The sequence below is a fragment of the Agelaius tricolor genome, unplaced genomic scaffold, assembly GCF_023055355.1.
Source record: "Agelaius tricolor isolate 1412-34295 unplaced genomic scaffold, bAgeTri1.0.p SCAF_11, whole genome shotgun sequence".
Lineage (NCBI taxonomy): Eukaryota > Metazoa > Chordata > Aves > Passeriformes > Icteridae > Agelaius > Agelaius tricolor.
The window spans coordinates 23,101,501-23,120,038 of record NW_027269271.1 but is presented as its reverse complement, the minus strand read 5'-3'; the positions used below and the strand labels follow the sequence as shown (position 1 = coordinate 23,120,038).

General features: G+C 42.3%; 1 protein-coding gene across 1 annotated transcript in view; it reads left to right on the top strand.

Moving 5' to 3' along the window:
- Positions 1-18,538, top strand: part of TRABD2B (TraB domain containing 2B) — a 260,371-nt gene that overhangs the window by 144,016 nt on the left and 97,817 nt on the right. The window contains exon 4 of the mRNA XM_071436682.1: positions 13,108-13,282. Within this exon, the coding sequence (XP_071292783.1) occupies positions 13,108-13,282 (175 nt within the window). The remainder of the gene's footprint in view (positions 1-13,107; positions 13,283-18,538) is intronic.

Sequence of the window (18,538 nt, the reverse complement as noted above, 5' to 3'; positions counted from 1 at the left end):
TCTGTGACAGTTCAGGGCAGGTACCCATGCCAGTCCTGGGACAAGAGTGCCACAGTGATTTTAGGTGTGTCCCTTCTTCCATGATATCCAGCTGCTGGCCCAGATCTTTAGAGGCCTGATAAGAGTTGAAGCTGGTACTGTTAACACAGCCTTGAAATATCCCATAGAAGGGAACAAAAGATCAGGAATGGCGCTGTAAGAATCAACACCCTCGTGAATGCTGGAGGCCAGGGAATTCACCTCCATCCTGTGCAGCTCAGGAGAACTGCAAAAGGATGGGACTCACTCTTTGAGGACTGATTTGGGATGCTGTTTAAGGTTATTCATTGTCCCTTGAAGGTTATCAGGAGCTGCAGAATAAAGGTAAACTGACCATCAGTTCAGAGCTGTTGGCTGAGGTGGCTGTAATGCACTGGGAAGGAGGTGACAAAGCCCAAGGTTGCTGTGGGGACAGTGGCAGGGAGAGTATTTATGTGGATGCAGTAACTTCCTAAACGCCTCCAGTGTGACTCTTCAGAGACAAAACAGCTTCAGTAGCTGTCTGCAAGATGCTGAGGTGCCTTTGGTGCAAAAATCATCTTGGAGCAGAAAGGACCAGAAGAGGAAACACCAGCACTGTTGACCTGGCATGTTACAGATAAGTTCCTTCAGCCTCTTCAGCCTCCCCAAGAGAGTTTGGGAAGTGTGAGGTTTCCTGCATGTTCCTGAGTCCTGCAGCATTTGGGAGGAGAGGGCAGAGTCCTTCTGGGACCAAGACTGTGCAAGGGGGTGCACAGACAGGATGGTGCTGGGAGGAAAGGTGCAAGGGAAGGTACTTACTAGTCCAAAGCAGGGTTTAGGTCTCAGGACATTTGTCACCCATGGGTAGGGACAGGACCACCCCAGGGAGATGCTGCTCACCTTGGGTTTGAGAATTGCAGCTTAGCCAGGGTGCCCAGAATGAAGGGGTGTGAGCAGGGCCCCATGTCCCTGACTCTTTCCTTTCCCAGAGCCATCAGCCCTGATGAGAGCGGAGGAATAAACAAATCCTTCTCAGTTTCAGTGGGTTTTTAAAATTTTATTTTAATTAAGAACAGTGAAAGAGGAAACACCTCTGCTTTCCTGTGGTTGTACTACATTCATCATTCCTCTCCCTCTCCATTTTTTTAAAACTTCATTTGCAAGCAGCATTTTTCCAAATGTAAAAATCCATATTTAAACTCAGTAAAATTTTATGGGGGTGAGTTTAATAAGTTATACTATGACCCAAAAGTGCAGTAGGAAACATCTCTCTTTTTTCAATAACCTTCTTCAAACACTTGATTCTCTTGTGACTTTTGCAATCAAGAGGCTTATGTTGAGGCTTCTGGGCAGAGAGTCAAAATGATACCAAAGAGAAAGTATTCTAAGCTAAAGATAGGATGAGTGTATTTTCTGTTCTTTCTCCAGACTATTTTTCCCCTTGAAGAAGTCAGCTTCTTTCTCTGCTTCTGTAAATGTTCCCTAAAGCAAAAATGGATTGGATTAGGTCAGTAGTTTTAACTTCTCTATTCTGTCTGAAGCTCTCACTAGGGAATTGAGGTCGGTGTGTTCAGAAGTATTAAAGTGCATAAAATCTGTTAGTTCAAAATTAGAAAATTATCTGTCTCCAAATGAAACTTTTTTTTACCTGAGACAGCTGAGAAATTGCCTAATGACCCGAAACCTCCATGAAGAAAAAGTAGAGTGCAGAACAATTTATTGTGTGGAGTTTTTTCCACCAGTAACTTCCTGTGGTCAGTTTTGAGCTATTCAGTTTTTAAGGACAGTTCTGTAAAGCAAATTCATCTTTGCCAGCATTGAATTAGCTTGTTCTATGTTTCTTTGTACCCCAATGTACTCTTTATTAAGAGGAAAATTGAAAATCCAAGGCTTAGATTTTTGTCCTTCAGCCTTTCCCAAAAATTGTGCCTGTGGTCTCCAGCTATTGTCTCTCATCTTCTGTCCCCAGCCATTCTCCTGACCTGAGAGGCTCCTTTCTCAAGAGAAGATGGTTTTTCCTTTCTCATCGCTGATCTGGCCTGTCAGTGACCTGCAGCTTTGCTGATCCCTTTGTAGACAATTTCTACTGGCCCAACTACCCAGGTTTCATACTTATTATTTACCTGTCCCATTTAGGGTAAACAGCAAGGGGCAAGAGTCATACCTGACACTTCCAAAGCATCTTTCATCCAGGGAGCCTTTATGGTTTGTGTGTTAGATTGTATGGAGAGCCCACTAAAGTAAAGGAGAATATTTCCATGCCTTTAGCAGACTTTTTGTTCACCCAGCAGACCCAGCCATCACTGGATATCAAAGTGAATAAATAAAGTGAGTAACTAACCCATTTTACAGGCTTTGTGCTCAGCTCAGCATAAAGATCTCCTCATTGCCAGCAGGTGTAAGGTCTTGACTTCATCCCACACAGTTAAACAAGCTGTGCAGGGAAGTTGTTTGGTGGTCACCACAGCTTACAGACAGCTCCCAACCCCTTTCAGGTGCTGTGCCTCCTCCTTCAAGCTGTGTCCATCAGAAACAACCAGGCTTTTTGGATACCTTATTGAATGATGTCATCCATATCTCAAGTTGTCTCTGCAGTTTGAAATGCCCAGGGTGGATTTAGATAGTGAGTGTTGCCTTCTGAAAAGCATAGGATGATCGTAATAACACGGCATTAGAGATTCTTAAACTAAGCCCATGTCAATATCAGCCTCCCTAAACTAAAGAAGAAAATGTTTAGTGCCTCACTTCACAAGGCACTTGCTGTTTATAACTCACCAGGTTGTGTTACATACCCTTTTAAAAATGTTATCATCCTTCACTGAAACCTGTCCTTTAAAATTTAGGGGTCCTGATAATTCTAATTACATCATTAACTTGCCCCATTGTCATTTTGGATAAAATACAACTGGATTTCTGGCTCACTTCTCAAATCGATGAGAACTATCTGTGGAATGCTCCAGCTTCAGTAACTGCAGAAACACACAGCTGAGACCATTATGTAGAGTGTTGAATGACAAGCAGACCTAATTTGTCCAAGGAATGGAGTTTTATCTAGGGCAGAGGAAGATAAATCCATGAACTGAAGGCACAGCTATTGTAACGCAACGCTCTGGAAGCATCTTATCGTTCTCAGCCCTAACAAAGTGCAGGCGAATTGGCACAGCCTCTCGTTCTTCCAGGGAAAATGATTGTGGGCTTTCCAGAAAAGCCAGTGCAAGGCTGTCTCCAGCCCAGGGGAGCCATCCCACGAGTTTCCCATTGTGGGTCCCGGCGGAGGGTCAGTCGCGCTTCAGGAGTGTGTGTCAGGAGGATGCTGATGGCAGTCCTGATGCCAGGTGACACGACTGCTCAGTGCTGCCTGTGCCCACAGCCAGCACAGCCTGTCCCCCACCTTCTGCTCTCTGGAGATGCTGCTGCAGAGGAGCTGCCTTCCCATAGCTCTGCTGTGGTGGGGTCATAATTTCTTTCCACTTGCACCTGAGTTACAGCTCTGTGTTTTGGTACACTGGGAGCATTTGGAAGTGAACAAAAAAACAGGAGTGTAGCCAAAATTTTCAGAGTCCAATTTTCATATTATGTCAGAACAGGATTCCAGATTGGAGCAATATTGTATTTTGGCTTATGTGTTTCAGAAAATTGCTTGCAGATCCAGATTGAGAGTGAAGTCTACTTGTTGATGACAGTGCTGGGGAAAACATTGCAAAGATTGGTTTTTTATTAATAATCTGGAACATGCCCAGATAATTTTCATGCTACAGGTTTTGAAAATAGGCTGTTCTTGCTTGAAAATTTTCATGACATCTTTGCATTTGGAGTTGTTTTACCTTGGAAGTTCTTTCCCTCCTCTTTCCATGAAGAATGTGAGAGAAGAGAGAATCATGGAGAAATTGGAACAAGACATTTAAAAGCTAAGATTTTTCTTGCAGACTGCTGCATTATTAAAAAAAGAACATATTCACCTACAGAAAAAGGCTGATTTACATTAAAACATTTAGGGATTGTTGACTATCTGTATTTATTAGTACGGGAATAGACTATAAATGAGTATGAAAGAGTGATTGGTAAAAAATATTTGAAGGTGCTACTTTCTGTGCAGTGCCGTATATTTGCTGTAAAGCATTTGCTTTCCCTTCTTTTTAAAGAGCTGGTTTATGAAGTGTTTTTTGGAATTACTTGTTAAAGAGAAACGAAAAAGACTTGTTAGTATTTTAAATAGTATCTTGTTGGTTGAATGTACAAAGTTCTTTTTCTTTCTTCTTGTTTTATCCAGAAGTTATATTTGCTCCTCGTTATGACTGTGGGGAGGAGAAAAGTGGGACAAGGGGTCAGCTTGGTTGATTTGGCAGGGCTTGGCAGGATTAGTGTTAGACATTATTGAAAAGAAAATTATTATTGTGTTCTTGGGTACCCCTGGACACAACATTTCCTCACCTGACACTGTTAGTGTGCATTACCAAATGGTGAATGCCATAGATTAGGTATCTCCAGTGTAAACTGGTTGAGCTCTCTGATGGTGACTTTAGACATAGACCTTCTAAACCCAAAGGCTCGTAGAGTTCTACCAGCTTGGATGTAAAGAAATCCATCTCAGAGGTAACTTAATCTGAATTATTCCTTATTTTTCTCCTCACTGGTCTAGTTCCACTTCTAAAGGCTTTCTTGGAGATGTTCTCCATCTTTTCATCTGGTACTAGACCTCTCAAGTGACCCCATCTTAAAGAAAGTTAAAATCAGTTCAAAAGCTATAATCCAGTTTGTTTCAGATGCCAGCGTAACTGGAAGGCTGGTTGGGCTGGGAGGAGCCTGGACTTTCTCCAGGACCAAACAGGAAGGCAGAGCCACCTCCGCAGTGCACTCCCTTGAGGGTCAGCTCCAGAGGTCCCATGTCCAGCCCAGCTGCTGTGGTGTTATGAACCAGATTTCTGCTTCTTGCTAAATTATGTGATATTGTGCAAATCATATATTTTGGATCAGACTCACCTCAGGTTAAAATAATATTGCGAATTTCACATACACATTTGAGCTTTTCCTAGAATCTCACTAAACAGGGATGGAAAGAAACTCATTGAAGAGCCCTGAACAATACATATCCAAGACAACCAATCCTGAGTTTGTACCCACTACTAACCAACTGTTTTCCCACTGTGTAACAGAAGACAAAATGAAAAATACCTTTGGAAAAAGAATTGCAGTTCTTTAATAAACCAACCCCAAACCCAAACCTTCTGGCCCCATTTTTTTCACTTTATTGCCCTGCTTTGCCCTTTGATCAGTGTCTTTACTTGGGTGTCATGGCAATATAATAGGTGATGGTTTTAGTGTCTGAACAGGAAAAAAAATATTCTTTGTCAAAGAAAAGAAAGAATTTGGAAGGGAAATAGAAAAACTTGAACTTTTCCATATGTTTGCAAGCTCGTGAAAGCTGGCCTCAAAAAAATCCCAATGTTAAAAGGGTTTTAAGTGTGGCAGGAGTGTCATTAGGTTGTTAAGATTTACCCTCCCCTCTGAAACCCAAACCTTTATTTGCATACACTGCAGGCTTGTCATCCTTAGTCAATTAATGAGCAGGTCCCTGTAATCTGGTCCTAAATATACTCCACATAGTTGGGTGAAGCTTGCAGAAAGGGGGCTGGGATCATTGTTCTGACTGTGTTTTGTTAAGACTTCTTTAATCAAAACATTCATTCAGATAGAGAGGCCGGCTGCATATTTTGGCATCGCGACCAAGGGGAGCAGGGACGGGGTTGGGGTGGGGAGGGAGGCCTTGGAGGAGGGGTTGGTGTTGCTTGCTTCTTCTTTTCCTTTTTTTTTTTCCCAAGTGCTTGGAAAGCAGCTCTTTAACTGGTGGGGAAAAACAAATAGAAAACATACATGGAGGTCATAACTTCTTAGGGATTTGCTGAAAGTCTTTTTTAACAGGGATAGAAGTATCACCCCCCAAGCTGTGAGTGTGTGAGACACACACACCCCATCCTTGTGGCCTTTCTGCCCTTTTTTTTTTTTTTTTTTTTTTTTTTTGACATGGTTTCTTTTGGCCCAAATGGGCAGAGAAGGTAGAACTAGGCAGGACACACAGCTGTTGTTTGGCAAGGTGCCACCTGGAAGAAGAGCCCTGGCAGGATGTGTTTGGTGCTCCCAGGGAGGGTGTCCAGGTGCAGCGGGGGCTGAAACTGCAGATACAGGGGTGTCCAAGGGCTGCAGCCCACCCTGCCTGCAGGCAGCTTTACACTCAGGCCAGCAATGACTCCTGCATCTTTTGTGTCACCTGCAGAGCTGGTTTTAAAAGTATTCTTCACTGTCCATAGAGATTTCACTGGCATTCAGCCTGCTCTTCCCCTCCACATCTTCTCCTATTTGTAATTTTCTTGCATTTACAAGTTTAGATGCTCCAGTGGCCCCTAGATCTGAGGTAGCCAGTTTGAAACTCTGTTTTCACACTCAGGTTGCCATGGCATGCTGAGGGGTATCCCACTAGCTTTAAGTCAGAGAGGCCAGTTACAGAAATCTCATTAACCTGTGTGATTTCTGTAACTGTGATGTAACTGCAACATCTATGGACCATGAGCACTGATGGGAGGTGGGCAGGGATGAGCTCATGGCCAGAAATGGCTCCCCAGAGTTGGTCCCAAGAAATGTTCTTGCTTGTGTTCTTCACTTCCCTTCAAGCAAAAAGTCTTTTTGCCTTTTCCCCCCCTCCAACTCTGGAAAAGGGAAAGAAGAACTGGAACTGAACTTCAAACATGAAAGACTCCTTTTACAGTTCACTAAGACTTGTAATATATTACTTTAAATTTTAGTGCTTAAGAGAAAGCCATAATGGGTTAATCACATGCTCCAACTGAAGACTGCTCCTTCCTGGTTTCCCTTTTCCATAACAAGCTGGAAGCTTATCTTCTTGGCAGCTGCCAACTTTGGGCTTTGGGTTAAATCAGATTAACCTGACACTCCCTCTTTGGCCATTACTGTCTCCCTCCCTCCCAAGGAAGCTTGGGAATGCTGGAGGAAAACCAGTTGAGTTGGCAGCATCTTTTGCTTTTGTGGCAGCCACGTCTTCCTTCTGGAGATACTTGTTCTCACAGCCCATTCACTTTGCACTATTTCAATCCTTCCTATCAGAGGCTCCAGTAAGAGGATATTGCTCTCCCAGATGCCAGAAGGGTCCATAAATCAGAGGAAAACAGGTGTCTTCCAAGTCCAGAGCAGTATATTTTGCAGCCCTGCAGTAAAAGCCACAATGCCTTGTCAAGGCTGGTTAACAGGAGGGTATCCTCCCTTCATAAAGGAATGATAACTAGATCTCAGATGTCAGCCTGTGACCCAAGAAGGGCTGGTGTGAATTTAGGGCCGTTTGGTTTGCTGGAGGAGCCAGTGAGTGTTGGGATGCTGTTCTGGCTCCCTGGCAGCCCCCATAAGCTGCCTGTCACCTCATGAGATCCTTATCTTTCGTAGAGCTGTCAACTGTGTAAAGGTTCCTGACCTGCATGGTGTAGGGAAAATCCTTCAAAGCGGGATCCTTTACTTGTCTTCTGGCCTCTGCCCACGTAAAGCTCATAAACCAGAAGACTAATAAAGAGAACCCAATCTTTATAATGTTTTAAAAAAATTAATGCAGTTGTTGTGATCTGGGAACAACTCCCTGCTCACAACTGGAGATAAGGATTATGAGTGTGGAGGCGGAGCCCTCTTGTCAGGGAGGGATGGATGGGGTTTGTATTGGGGACTGGAACTCTGGAAGCTGATTGCCAGCTCCCTGGCCTGCCATAGCTGTCCCTTTTGACCCTGGGTGTGCTGCCTTCTGTTTTTCTTTGTTTAGCTGTGAACCCTCTGGGGAGAGAAGGAGAAATTAGGAAACAAGGCATTTGTCTTATTAAGAGATTCCCTTGCAACTGTTGGTAATGATGCTGTACATGCAGCAGACTGAAGTTTGGATATTTCTCAGGAGATGAGGCTGGAAATCCTTGAGTCATCTGCTGAATAGGACAGTGGGAGAGAGGAGCCTCAAAAGTCTAGAGGATTGACCAAGATACAGGAAGATAATTGCTGAAGAGGTTTTAGGACCACTGTGTGTTTCATGGCTGGGGCTGGCTTCTCATTTCCCTATCTCAGCTTCCTCTTTTCCATCTGCAAGTAGAATTATGGTTGAAGATCACCTCTGTGCACAAGCAGGTGAGGAAAGGCACACAGCTCTTTATTCCATTGTTGGTAATGTTATTTTTTGATTGACATAATATTGCAATTTGAATTCACATTCCAGAAATAGTCTCATCACTGGAACAGAATGAGGCTAAACAAGGTTATCAGAGGATTGGGAAATGCAGTGCATGAGTAGGAACAATAACACTGTTACTCCACATATGATAATGATTTGATACTGGACTGAGTCTAGAGCAGTTCCACTGTAGATAACAAATCCAAAGTAAAAAAAAAAAAAAAGTAGTCAAAGATGATGGTGCTTATGTGTGTCCAAAAAAAATTATTTGCAGATAGATGTTCACAACTCTGGCATTGTGCCTCTGCCCAGAATATTTGTCCAAATATTAAAAAATAGTAAATTAAAAAAATGGACTTTTAATGTAGTCCCATGTCCATGAATTTTCAGCTGAACTTTGGCAGTAAGCCCTAAATGTGATAAAAGACTCTGCACCAATATATTTTGCTTTTTTTTTTTTTTCTCTCTGTCTCTACAGACAAAGCTGAAAGCATAGCATAGATCTTGAGTTATGGCTGGTGCATTTTTCTAAGCTAAAGTATCTTGTTAGCTCTTATGCTAATGACTGCAGCAGAATCCAAGCCTCTGTGGAAATTTATGGGAAGAGAGGTTACTGCTGAGCATTGTGTTGGACTTTGGGTCTTCCTTTGGGTCCCTCCAGAGCTAGACTGAGCCAGTGCCTTGTATGTAACATCAAGGTAGAAAGTCTTTTTAGAAAGTCTCTGTCCCCATTTTACAGATGGACTTTTGAGACACAGGAGGAATAAAGCCAAATGCTTCAAAGACACTTAGTGGAGGTTAAGTGCTGAGTTTCCTTTGAAGGTTTAAACCCAAATGACATGCTTGTGATCATGTAAGAGATTTGTATCACCCATGGGAGCAGAACCATTTTTTCAGGGTAGTGTCATAACCACTCCACAATCCTTCCTCTTTCTTCTCCCTAAAGCTCCCACTGACTTCAAAGGTGAAGAATTATGGCCCACATCCCACAGCACTGTGAGCCCAGACGTGTGTACAGAGCTTTATCCACACATATATTCCATCAGGGACACTGACTCAAGTAAAACTACACAGACAGTGGGGAGGGGAAGAAATTTTTGCAAGGCTGGAATTTCTTTTTTATTCTCACAGTCCCTTTCTTTAACCTTAAAAGTTTAACTAAGAAATGCAGGGTGTACCTAATGACTGAGTTTGTGGTCTATCTGTGCTGTCCATAGGAAAGCTGTAACCTAAAGGAAATGGGAATAGAAAAAAGGATTGCTACCTTATTAAGTAAAACAAAATATTCTTTATTTTGAATGCCTCAGTGAGATACATTATTGAGTTTCCACTAGAATTATATATAAATATGAGTTGGTTGGGTTCTCAGAAAACTGCACAGCTTGCAGAGACTGGATGTAAAGAATCTATTTATCTTTTGTCATGCATATCCACCAGAAGTGAGCACACCCCAGGTGATGCATTTTTCTCCTGATCCAGCTGTTACACTCCTAGGTAAACAGCAAAATTAGAAGTTTGGATTTTTCAACAGACACATAATCCACTCCATTGTACATTTAAATACTGGTAGCAATATTCAGGTATTATTAGATCAGTCCCTCACCCAGGGGCACAGCAAATATCTCAATCATTCCCTCTCAGCTCAAAACCAATAGATTCATATCATTAAAGTGTTAAAATTAATTTTTTCAGAGAATGAAAACAAAATAAAAGTAGAAGGGGGAAGGTACATCCTTTTGGTGCATATTTAGCCCATCCTTTTAAAATAACAGATCTTCTCTTTTCCAAAAAACCCCCCGAACTTAAATCCTGGCTCCAGTTAAGAGTTTCCTAATTGTGTGTGACTGTTTCTTGACTTCCTGATCCCTGTCTGGTTTAAGGGTTTCTTAAATCAACAGGAGCAGCTGTCTCCCTGAAGCCAGGCATGGTGTATGTCACTGGCTGTGGAAAGGACCTGGATACAGGGAGGAGCAGAGGTGATTAATGGGGCAAGTGTCACAGCTCAGAGTGTGGTTGCACTACTGTGTAGGGGCATACTAACTGCAGTCATTTATCTTCTGTCCTCTGCCACACACACGCTGAAATACACATGCAGATTTTATTTTTGCCAGGCATCAGAAATGCAGGAGTGCACACAGTGCAGCAGGACCTGTAGCTGATGCTGTGCCCCTCTAGGTGATGCCTTCATTTGTCTTGTTCCTTGGGTTAGCAAAAGGAAGATTGACAAAGCCCAGTCCTTGGTTTTAAGTTTATCTCTCTGCCATTGGCAAACTTTTCTCCACAGAAGAGAAGGAAAAAAGGGAAGGTGGGAAAAAAAAGGGAAGTAAATGTCTCTATTTTGTGTACTGTATTTTAGGTTAGATAAAGAGAAGGAACAAACTATAGGTTAAATGTGGATTTAGGATTGAAAGTGATGGAGTTGCACAAGGCAGTGAAAGGTGCTTCCCTTCTTGGCAAAGACCTTATACAACATCTGTTTTTTGGGTATCTAGACCTCCATCACCAGTGAGGTGCACAAAGCTGCTTGGTCCCCCAGCATTGCTGCTCCTGCTTTGTGTAGGAGCAGGTTGTGCTCACAGGCAAGGCTGTACCTTGCTTTCCCCAAAGCATCTCAAGTGATTCAAAACCAGGTCCCAGCCTTCAGCCAGAAGCAGGGAAGAAGAGACTTCTCTTATGTGGGTGTTGAGTCTTTAGATGCTTCCACAAAATGTCACCTTCCACTTCAGTGCCTAAAGGCTTCCCTGACCTCCTGCCTGAGAGCCCCAGTATAGAGGAGATGCAAAGGTTTGTGGTATCTCCATGGACAAATTGATTTGCAGCTTTGCATTACAGATGTTACTGCAAGTGTAAAATGGCTACTCATTCCTCAGACTTGATTCCTACAATATAAATCTCTCCCTGTTTTTCACCAGGAATGGAAGCCACTATGTCCTTTGCTGCTGTAGCCAGCAGCATTTTATCTCTTTGACACCGTCAGTCTGCTCCTCCATCCCTTTGAGACAAACAGGTATTCTTGCCAGACACAGAGGTAACTTCCTTGGGCTTTCACAGGAAACTGGTGTCTCCAAGAGGTCTGACTTAATGGGACTTATTACTTGTTGAGTGCTGGCTCAGGGCTAAACTGAGAACAAGATGCAAAGTACTTGCATGCTCTGAGGAGTTCACAGGTTACACTGGTGATGCCAAGCCATGCTGGAAAGCCTGGAGGAAGGAATGACTCAGGGTAATGTTACTGAGCCCTTAAAGAAGGACATGCTGTGAGGAGCATGGTGATTTGGCAAAGCAGGTTGAGAAGCAGTTTGGAAAATCAAAGGTCCAGCTGGTCTGTGAGACCCAATAGGGTCTCTTACACGGAGTGTCATCTCCATCCCCTTTGGACCCCCTGGTTCAGGAGATGTGGTCCCCTTTTCTGTCTCACTCAACTGGGAACAGCCTTTAGTGTGAATCCAGAGTGAGGTGTAGACTCATCCTGCATAATACATGGTGAGAAATCTCTCTTGCTTGATCCCTCATGTATATTAGGAGTAATGCAGATGGGGCTGCAATGAAAAAGTTTTAAGGAGAGTCACTGGGAAGATGGAAATCAGTTTTGCTCCCTAAGACTTGCTGAAAACTTTTGGAGAAGCAGTATAAGCAAAGAGGGTGGGAAGAAACAAAAATTATTGTGATAAAACCATGTGAGCAAGTGAAACGGGAAGAGGTGGGCTGAAAAACAAAAACCAAAGGCAAGTTTTAGCAAATGAGTGCAGGAATTTTGTATAGTAGAAAACCAGAGATGGAATTAACCCAAGTAACAGAGTCACTGTACCAAGTGTTTCAGCACAGTGAGTGAGGGATGTTCCCCTCATGGGCCATGCATGCAATGTCATTACCACTGACTCAGATTAACACTGGAAATCCTGGCAGCTTTACATGTACCTAGGGACTCAGAAATCTCAACCTGGGGTTTGCAGCTTAAGCTGCTTTCCAGTGGTGAGGCACAGAAAATCTCCAGAAAGTGCTTGGGTTCCGTTAGCAATCATCAAACACTGCCCCCTTACAGCTCTTCTCTCTGCAGGGCATGTGGGCTCCCAAACCCTTGTGGTAGACCTGGGACTTTCACTGTTTCAAAACAAGTTGTTGTCCTAATAATGAGAGACTTTTGGCTTATCTGTCCATTACAGCTTGGGTCTTGGCTCATTCCTGGGTCTGCTGCCCTCACCAAAGTCCTTGAGCTTTCAGCCTTTCTGCTCTGTCTGTAAACATCTCTCCTCACAAAAGCAGAGACTGAAGGAGTTCTTGTGGAAATCACTTCCTCGGATATATCAGGAATGTTCCAGGGATTTATGTGTTTCAATGCATGGTCTTCTCTGGTGAGGCCTAATAGCATGTAAAGATAAGGGGGTTTACCCTGTGTGCATCTTCCTGTGTCTGTATTTGCTATACTTTCCTCTTTTTAAACTGTTAGGTTCTTAAAAAGCCACATATACAAGCCAAATCTTACAGTCCTTGCTTAGTTCATGGTGACCTCAGCTGAGAACAGATCACAGGAATTTGGTATTAAACAGCCAATGATTTTTTTTTGAACAAGCAGAGAATAAAGGTCCAAGTAACTCACCCAAATGTAACACCTGAAACTACTTTTTCATGAAGGGACAGAGAAAAATCAAAATTAACTAAAGTTTCCTGTAGTAAAGTACTAGTTTCACTTTTTTTAAAGAGAGTATATTCATTGGGAATTTATTTTCTTTTTATTTTTTTTGAGAGTCCCTAACAACCTCCCATGCTCTGATCCTCTAGTGGTTTGTTGTGTGATAGTGGTGCTCAGGTGGCTTAAAGAAGGCTGGATTAAAACATGCAGTGTTTTGTGTGTTCCTTAACCAATGCCACCTGGGTTGTGGCTTCTCTCTCTGTTTCAGGTGCCAAACTTCATCAACACAACACTCCCACCCCACGAGCAGGTGACAGCTCAGGAAATAGACAGCTACTTCAGACAGGAGCTCATCTACAAAAGGAATGAGAGGATGGGGAGAAGAGTGATGTCACTTCTAAGGGAGAACAGAGACAAGAGCTTCTTCTTTGCCTTTGGAGCAGGTATGGCATGATTTTTTTTTTCTGTTTTACTCTGTTACTATGATTGGAAGTAAAGTGTTTGGAATGCTTTAGGTCTCAGCCTGTTGGAAAATTTCTTACAAGGCTTCCTTTTGAAAGACTTTTGTTTGTCCAGACCCACTTCTAAGTGAGCTGTTGTAGGAGGTGGGTCTAGGTCCAGGCAGGTTGCACACAGGCTGCACTTACTTTGTTTTCCATCTGGCTGTGGAAATGTGAAGCTGTAAGCACTTTTCATGCTGTTGTGTTTGTTCCCTTCCCAGACCTGTGGGCTACTTGGCCACAGGTGTAGAAGATGGTTCAGTTGCCTTTGAATTTGTAAGCCCAGGTGCTGATGGCAGTGAGTGGCAGAACCCAAACCCTTTGGTGGCACAGGAACACGTGTGTGGCTCCAGCACTGGCCCAGGATTTCAAACCTTCTGGGGTTGCTGCAGTTAAACCTTCTCAATGGGTGACTGAGCTGCTTTGGTGCTGTGTCTGTACACATTGGCTGTTTGGGGCTTTGCACAACTGCATGAGTTGTATGTGTAGCTAAATACCAGCAGTTTAAACCATGAAGTAAAAATCCAAAGTGTCCCTCTTCGTGTTTAATGCTCTCCCCAAAGTCTGCAAAACAAAGATTCTGCAGTACTTCTGTGAGCCTGCGACAGTACATGCTACTGTCCTCTTTCTCCCCTTTTTATTTCCTTTCCCTTGTCCAATGGAATTCATATTTCTGTGTGATAAGAGTATAAATAATAACTCTTATATTAAGAGTATAAATAATAACCCCAGCTCAGCAGAATCCTGAGCACCAGCTAAGTGTTTCTTTGAGCCTCCCTTGACTTCAAGGCAGGCTGAGATTGCTGTGTCAAGAACCAATCTGCTCCTCCTGCTCCCTCTCCTTGGCAATTTCTCATTTTTGACAGAACTTTGCTTCTCATCCCATGGCTCTCGCTATGAACTTTGGCAACAACTCACCTTTCGCTACTCACTTCAGTGGGAATTTTGATTAAAGACTGTGGGTTTTAGCAGAGACACGTGCATTTTGATGTATTTATTTTTTGAGTGTATCCGGACTGAATTTTCCCAAGCTTATTTAATCTCAGGCTTGGCTGATATTTCTGGCCAAGAAGTTTTGCTTAACTGTTTTTACAGTAGGAAAATATATCATGATGGCTCATAATTGGACAGGCATTCATAAAAACCAGCCTGTCTAACCCAAGGTTTACTGGAGATTATCGAACATGATGGCTTAGATAACAGTTTCCAGTTTTGAAAATCCCTTAACCAGTACATAAATGGAGCTGAGGGGATAAACTGGGCATCGCTGCCCACTTGTAGTGCTCTACACCTAGTCCACAGACCATGGATGAGGTGGGTCATGGATCCAACCTACTGCAGCTGTTTGCTTGTGCTAACAACAGAGGTGAAATTAAGCCAATGGATGGATGCTAATTCCACGTTACATTCTTTAGAAAGACACCTCTTACGGGAGGTTTGAGCTTTCTTCCCCTGTCCCCATCAGAGGGCACCTACTAAACTGTCAGGGAGCATCCCTTGGGAAAGCTGGCTCATAAAGAGCAAGTCTCACTCTGTCTTTTAGGCCCATTTCTGGTGATGTTGAAAACTGCTTTTGTTGCTGGGTTGTTTTGTTTCCCCCAGCACTGAGCATGGCAGGACAGAACAGACACGCGGGTTTATTGAAAACTGGGATGTGGGAGATGCTGAGGAAAGCTTTTTGTTTTGGGTTCTTTGTTCCAGCCTCCCTTTGGCTTTTCTCACCAAATTGGGCCATCCCTGCAGGCTATCCATGCTTTAACTACAATTAATTCCTTCTTTCTTCTTTGGGGTGTTATTTTCTTCATGCAGAGAACACTAAGAATATTAACTTTTTTCAGTGCCAAAACTTTTATGTGACCAAAGTGCAGGCAAGTTCATTTCCTCCTATGATTCAACTGCAAGTTTTTTTTTTTCTTGAAGGATTTTTGTTTCCTCTTTTCCTCCATGCGCTGAATTTGAAGAGTGGGTTTTACTGATAAATCTTTTATTTTGCATTCTTATATCTAGTTCTTTTATTTTGAGGGATTTCTTTGGTATGTGCTTGGATCATGAATTCAAATTGTCTTATAAAACTTTGAGGGTTTGGTTTTGCCTTTTATAAAATTAAAGGATGTTTTTGATGAAAGTCGAGGCCTTCACATATTCCCATGAATTCTGAAGTGGAAAATTTTAGGAATGGACTTTCAGTTAGGATAGGAATGATAGAGTCTGTGGGAGTTTATTTGCTTCCAGAGCAATGCAATTTAAGATTTTGCATCTCTAAAACTGTCATGATGAAGGGGAAATAATTTGAAAAAAATGCTCTGGACAATGTGCTTCAGACTATATTGCCCTTTATGCCAAGCATGATCTTTGCATTAATCTCTTAATTCTGAAGATATTTGAACTAATGAATGAATAGTAATTAAATTATATATGTGTATTATGAATTGTTTTCCAAATTTCATAATCTCCATCATAGTTTCTGGGAAAGGAAGAATTGGATAAAACTGTGCTGCCAACTAAAATTAGGAAAATAAGTGTTTTTCTAAGTAAGAAAATAAGCCTGTTACGAGAAAAGCACCTTGGAAACCCTTCAACAAATGCAGTTCTACAGACCAGAGCTGCTCTAGGTGGGAGCCCCGAGCCCTGCAGGATGATTCATATGGACTCAGAAGTATCCTGTTACTCCCAGGTATAACTGGAGCCAAGGGGCTGGGAAATAGGATCTCTCCCAGAAAACAGCCCTCCTGAGGCTGAGCCCTGCCTGTCCCTCTGGTGGCCTCCCTGCAGGGAGCTGCACCTTGTGGATGCTGCTCTAGGGAAGTCTTACCTGGCTTTTGCACAGCTGCATGCAGCAACTGAGGCTCTGCTGTTCTCTTGGAGCATCATCCTCAGCTTGCTGTAAGATTTCAGTGCCGTGGATGAGTAGTTCTGTAGCATCTAATAAATAATTATTATAATAAGCCTGACTAAGGTAGAAGGCACCATGCAGGTGTCTTTGCAAATTGCAGTTAGGTTTGGCTCAGTGTATCCTGCTCCATGACTATAGAACCAAAAAATCCACAGAAAAACCCAAGCAAATCCAGTGAGTGGCTTCAAATGAAAAACAAGATGATATCCTGGCAGCCTGGTGGTGCAGGAGCCTGGTGCTACTGAGCTGGAGGATGCAGGTGTCTGGTTTTTTGGTAAAAAATGGTCATTTGTGGAAAACAAAATTTCTCTGTTTTCTTCTGTAAAAACAAGTCCATTTTTGCAGATTTCAGTCAAAATCCCAGGTGCTTGGGTGTCATTGCTCTCCTGTAAACTGTGATTCCCACTAAAATTTCACTATGTGCCACTTAGAGCTGTGCTGCAAAGACCTTGTGGTGCATCATAGGAGAGCTGGTTCCGAGTCTGGCCTGTAACAGCACAAGGCTGTGAAACATCCAAAAGACAAATTCTGGGGACAAAGGAGTAGGCAGGGGACAGACATTTGAATATCCAAGCAGGCTGAGATAAAACAGTTTTTCATAAAGTGAAGCAAAGTTTTTTTATGCTGCTGAAAGATGGGGGGTTTTGTTCCAGTCAAAAGTATTAAAACAAACAAAAAAAATTACACAATTCTAAAAGGAACTTTTCAGTTTTCTGTCATTCTTAAAAATAAAAAATAGACTTTTCAATAGATTTCTGCCTTTTCTGTCTTCCATGACTTTACTCACTATTTAAATGTGTTGAAGTAATTCAGACTTTTAATTTATTCCTTTATAAAACACGTAGAAGTGAAAATAGCAATTTTTTTCTTTCTACTTTAATTTCTTTCTCTTCTCCAAGAAAAATACGGGCTCTGGGTAAAAGAGACCCAGCTCTGTACCCAGTTCTGTGGACTTTGTTTCACTCCTGCCAGTGTTTACCATGTTCAGACTTAATGTGAAAATCCCACCATACCTGTAACTGTACCCTAGGAATGAAACAGCAGTTATTGTTTGTGCAGTTAAATGATGTTTTTCATTTAATGGATAGGGTAACTTTTCCCTTTGAATGAATAAGGGTAGCTAAATAGAGCACTTCCAAATAAAATTTGGGCATTTGCTTGGGGTTTGTGTTTTAAAAATCATGATGGTTTACTTGGAATTATTGATCTGTAATAACAGTGAAGTGCCTTAGACATCATTTATGCAGACAATTTATAAAGGTCCATTTACAGTCAAGAAAGAAACACACAGCCAAGAGCACACGGGCTGTTAAAAAGAGTTAATATTTTGGCAGCTAAGACCATACATGAAGTCAATGTTTAAGAAAAAAATCCACTCTGGCTTATTTCATTTTTATGGGCAAATAATTTTCAAGTAACACTTATGATAACAGATGGATAAATTTATGTCTGCAGTTAATTTGAACGATAATTTCCTTAGGATGTTTTACTTGAATTTTTTTTCTTTCTTTCTTTTATGAGAGCTGTCAGTTTTGTAGCTGAGAGTTGGATTTACTGCTTCAGAAATTCAGATGCTGCTCCAGTTCACAATGTTTATTAGCAGCCAAATCAGTAGGCTTTAAGGCAGCGGGTTTTGTTGCTTAAAATAATAAATATATCATAGAGAATATTCTTTTACCGAGACAGAGTTGAAATGCAAGTACCATAGCATCTCCCATAGCAAGAAGGGAAGTAAATTGTCCCTCGACCACAGTTCTGGGGTGGAGGAGAGCGCATGTTAAACCATCCCACCAGCCTCCACAACATCTGAGAGGTCAGAGAGGACCCAGCTGTTGTCTGTGGTGTGGTGGAATCCAGATTGCCCACAGCTCCCAATGAAGATGGTGATAAGAGAGATCTGTTTGTATGACAGTCAGAGCACCCTTGCTCATCTGCAGGCTTAGGTGGCTGAGTTTATTTGTATTTGTTGATGGATTAGGTACTTCTGAGATGTTCTGCAAAAAAATAAATACAGGCTGTGCTGTAGATGTCTGTGTGCTGCCATGAAAGAAGAAGACTCCAGCCCAGAGTAGCAACAGCAGAAGTAGAATTTGATCATTTCCATGGTCAGAACAGGTGAATTCCCTGCCTATCCTTCAGAGTTCTCTCACTCATCACTGGATGGGCACCATCATCAGGAATGATTCTGGTCCTCATAAACTAGACTGTTAGCACGAATTATTGAATAGTTTGGGTTGAAAGAAACCTTTAAAGGTCATCTAATCCAAGCTCTCAAATAGCAGTTACTTTCTTCCAAAGTAAATGTT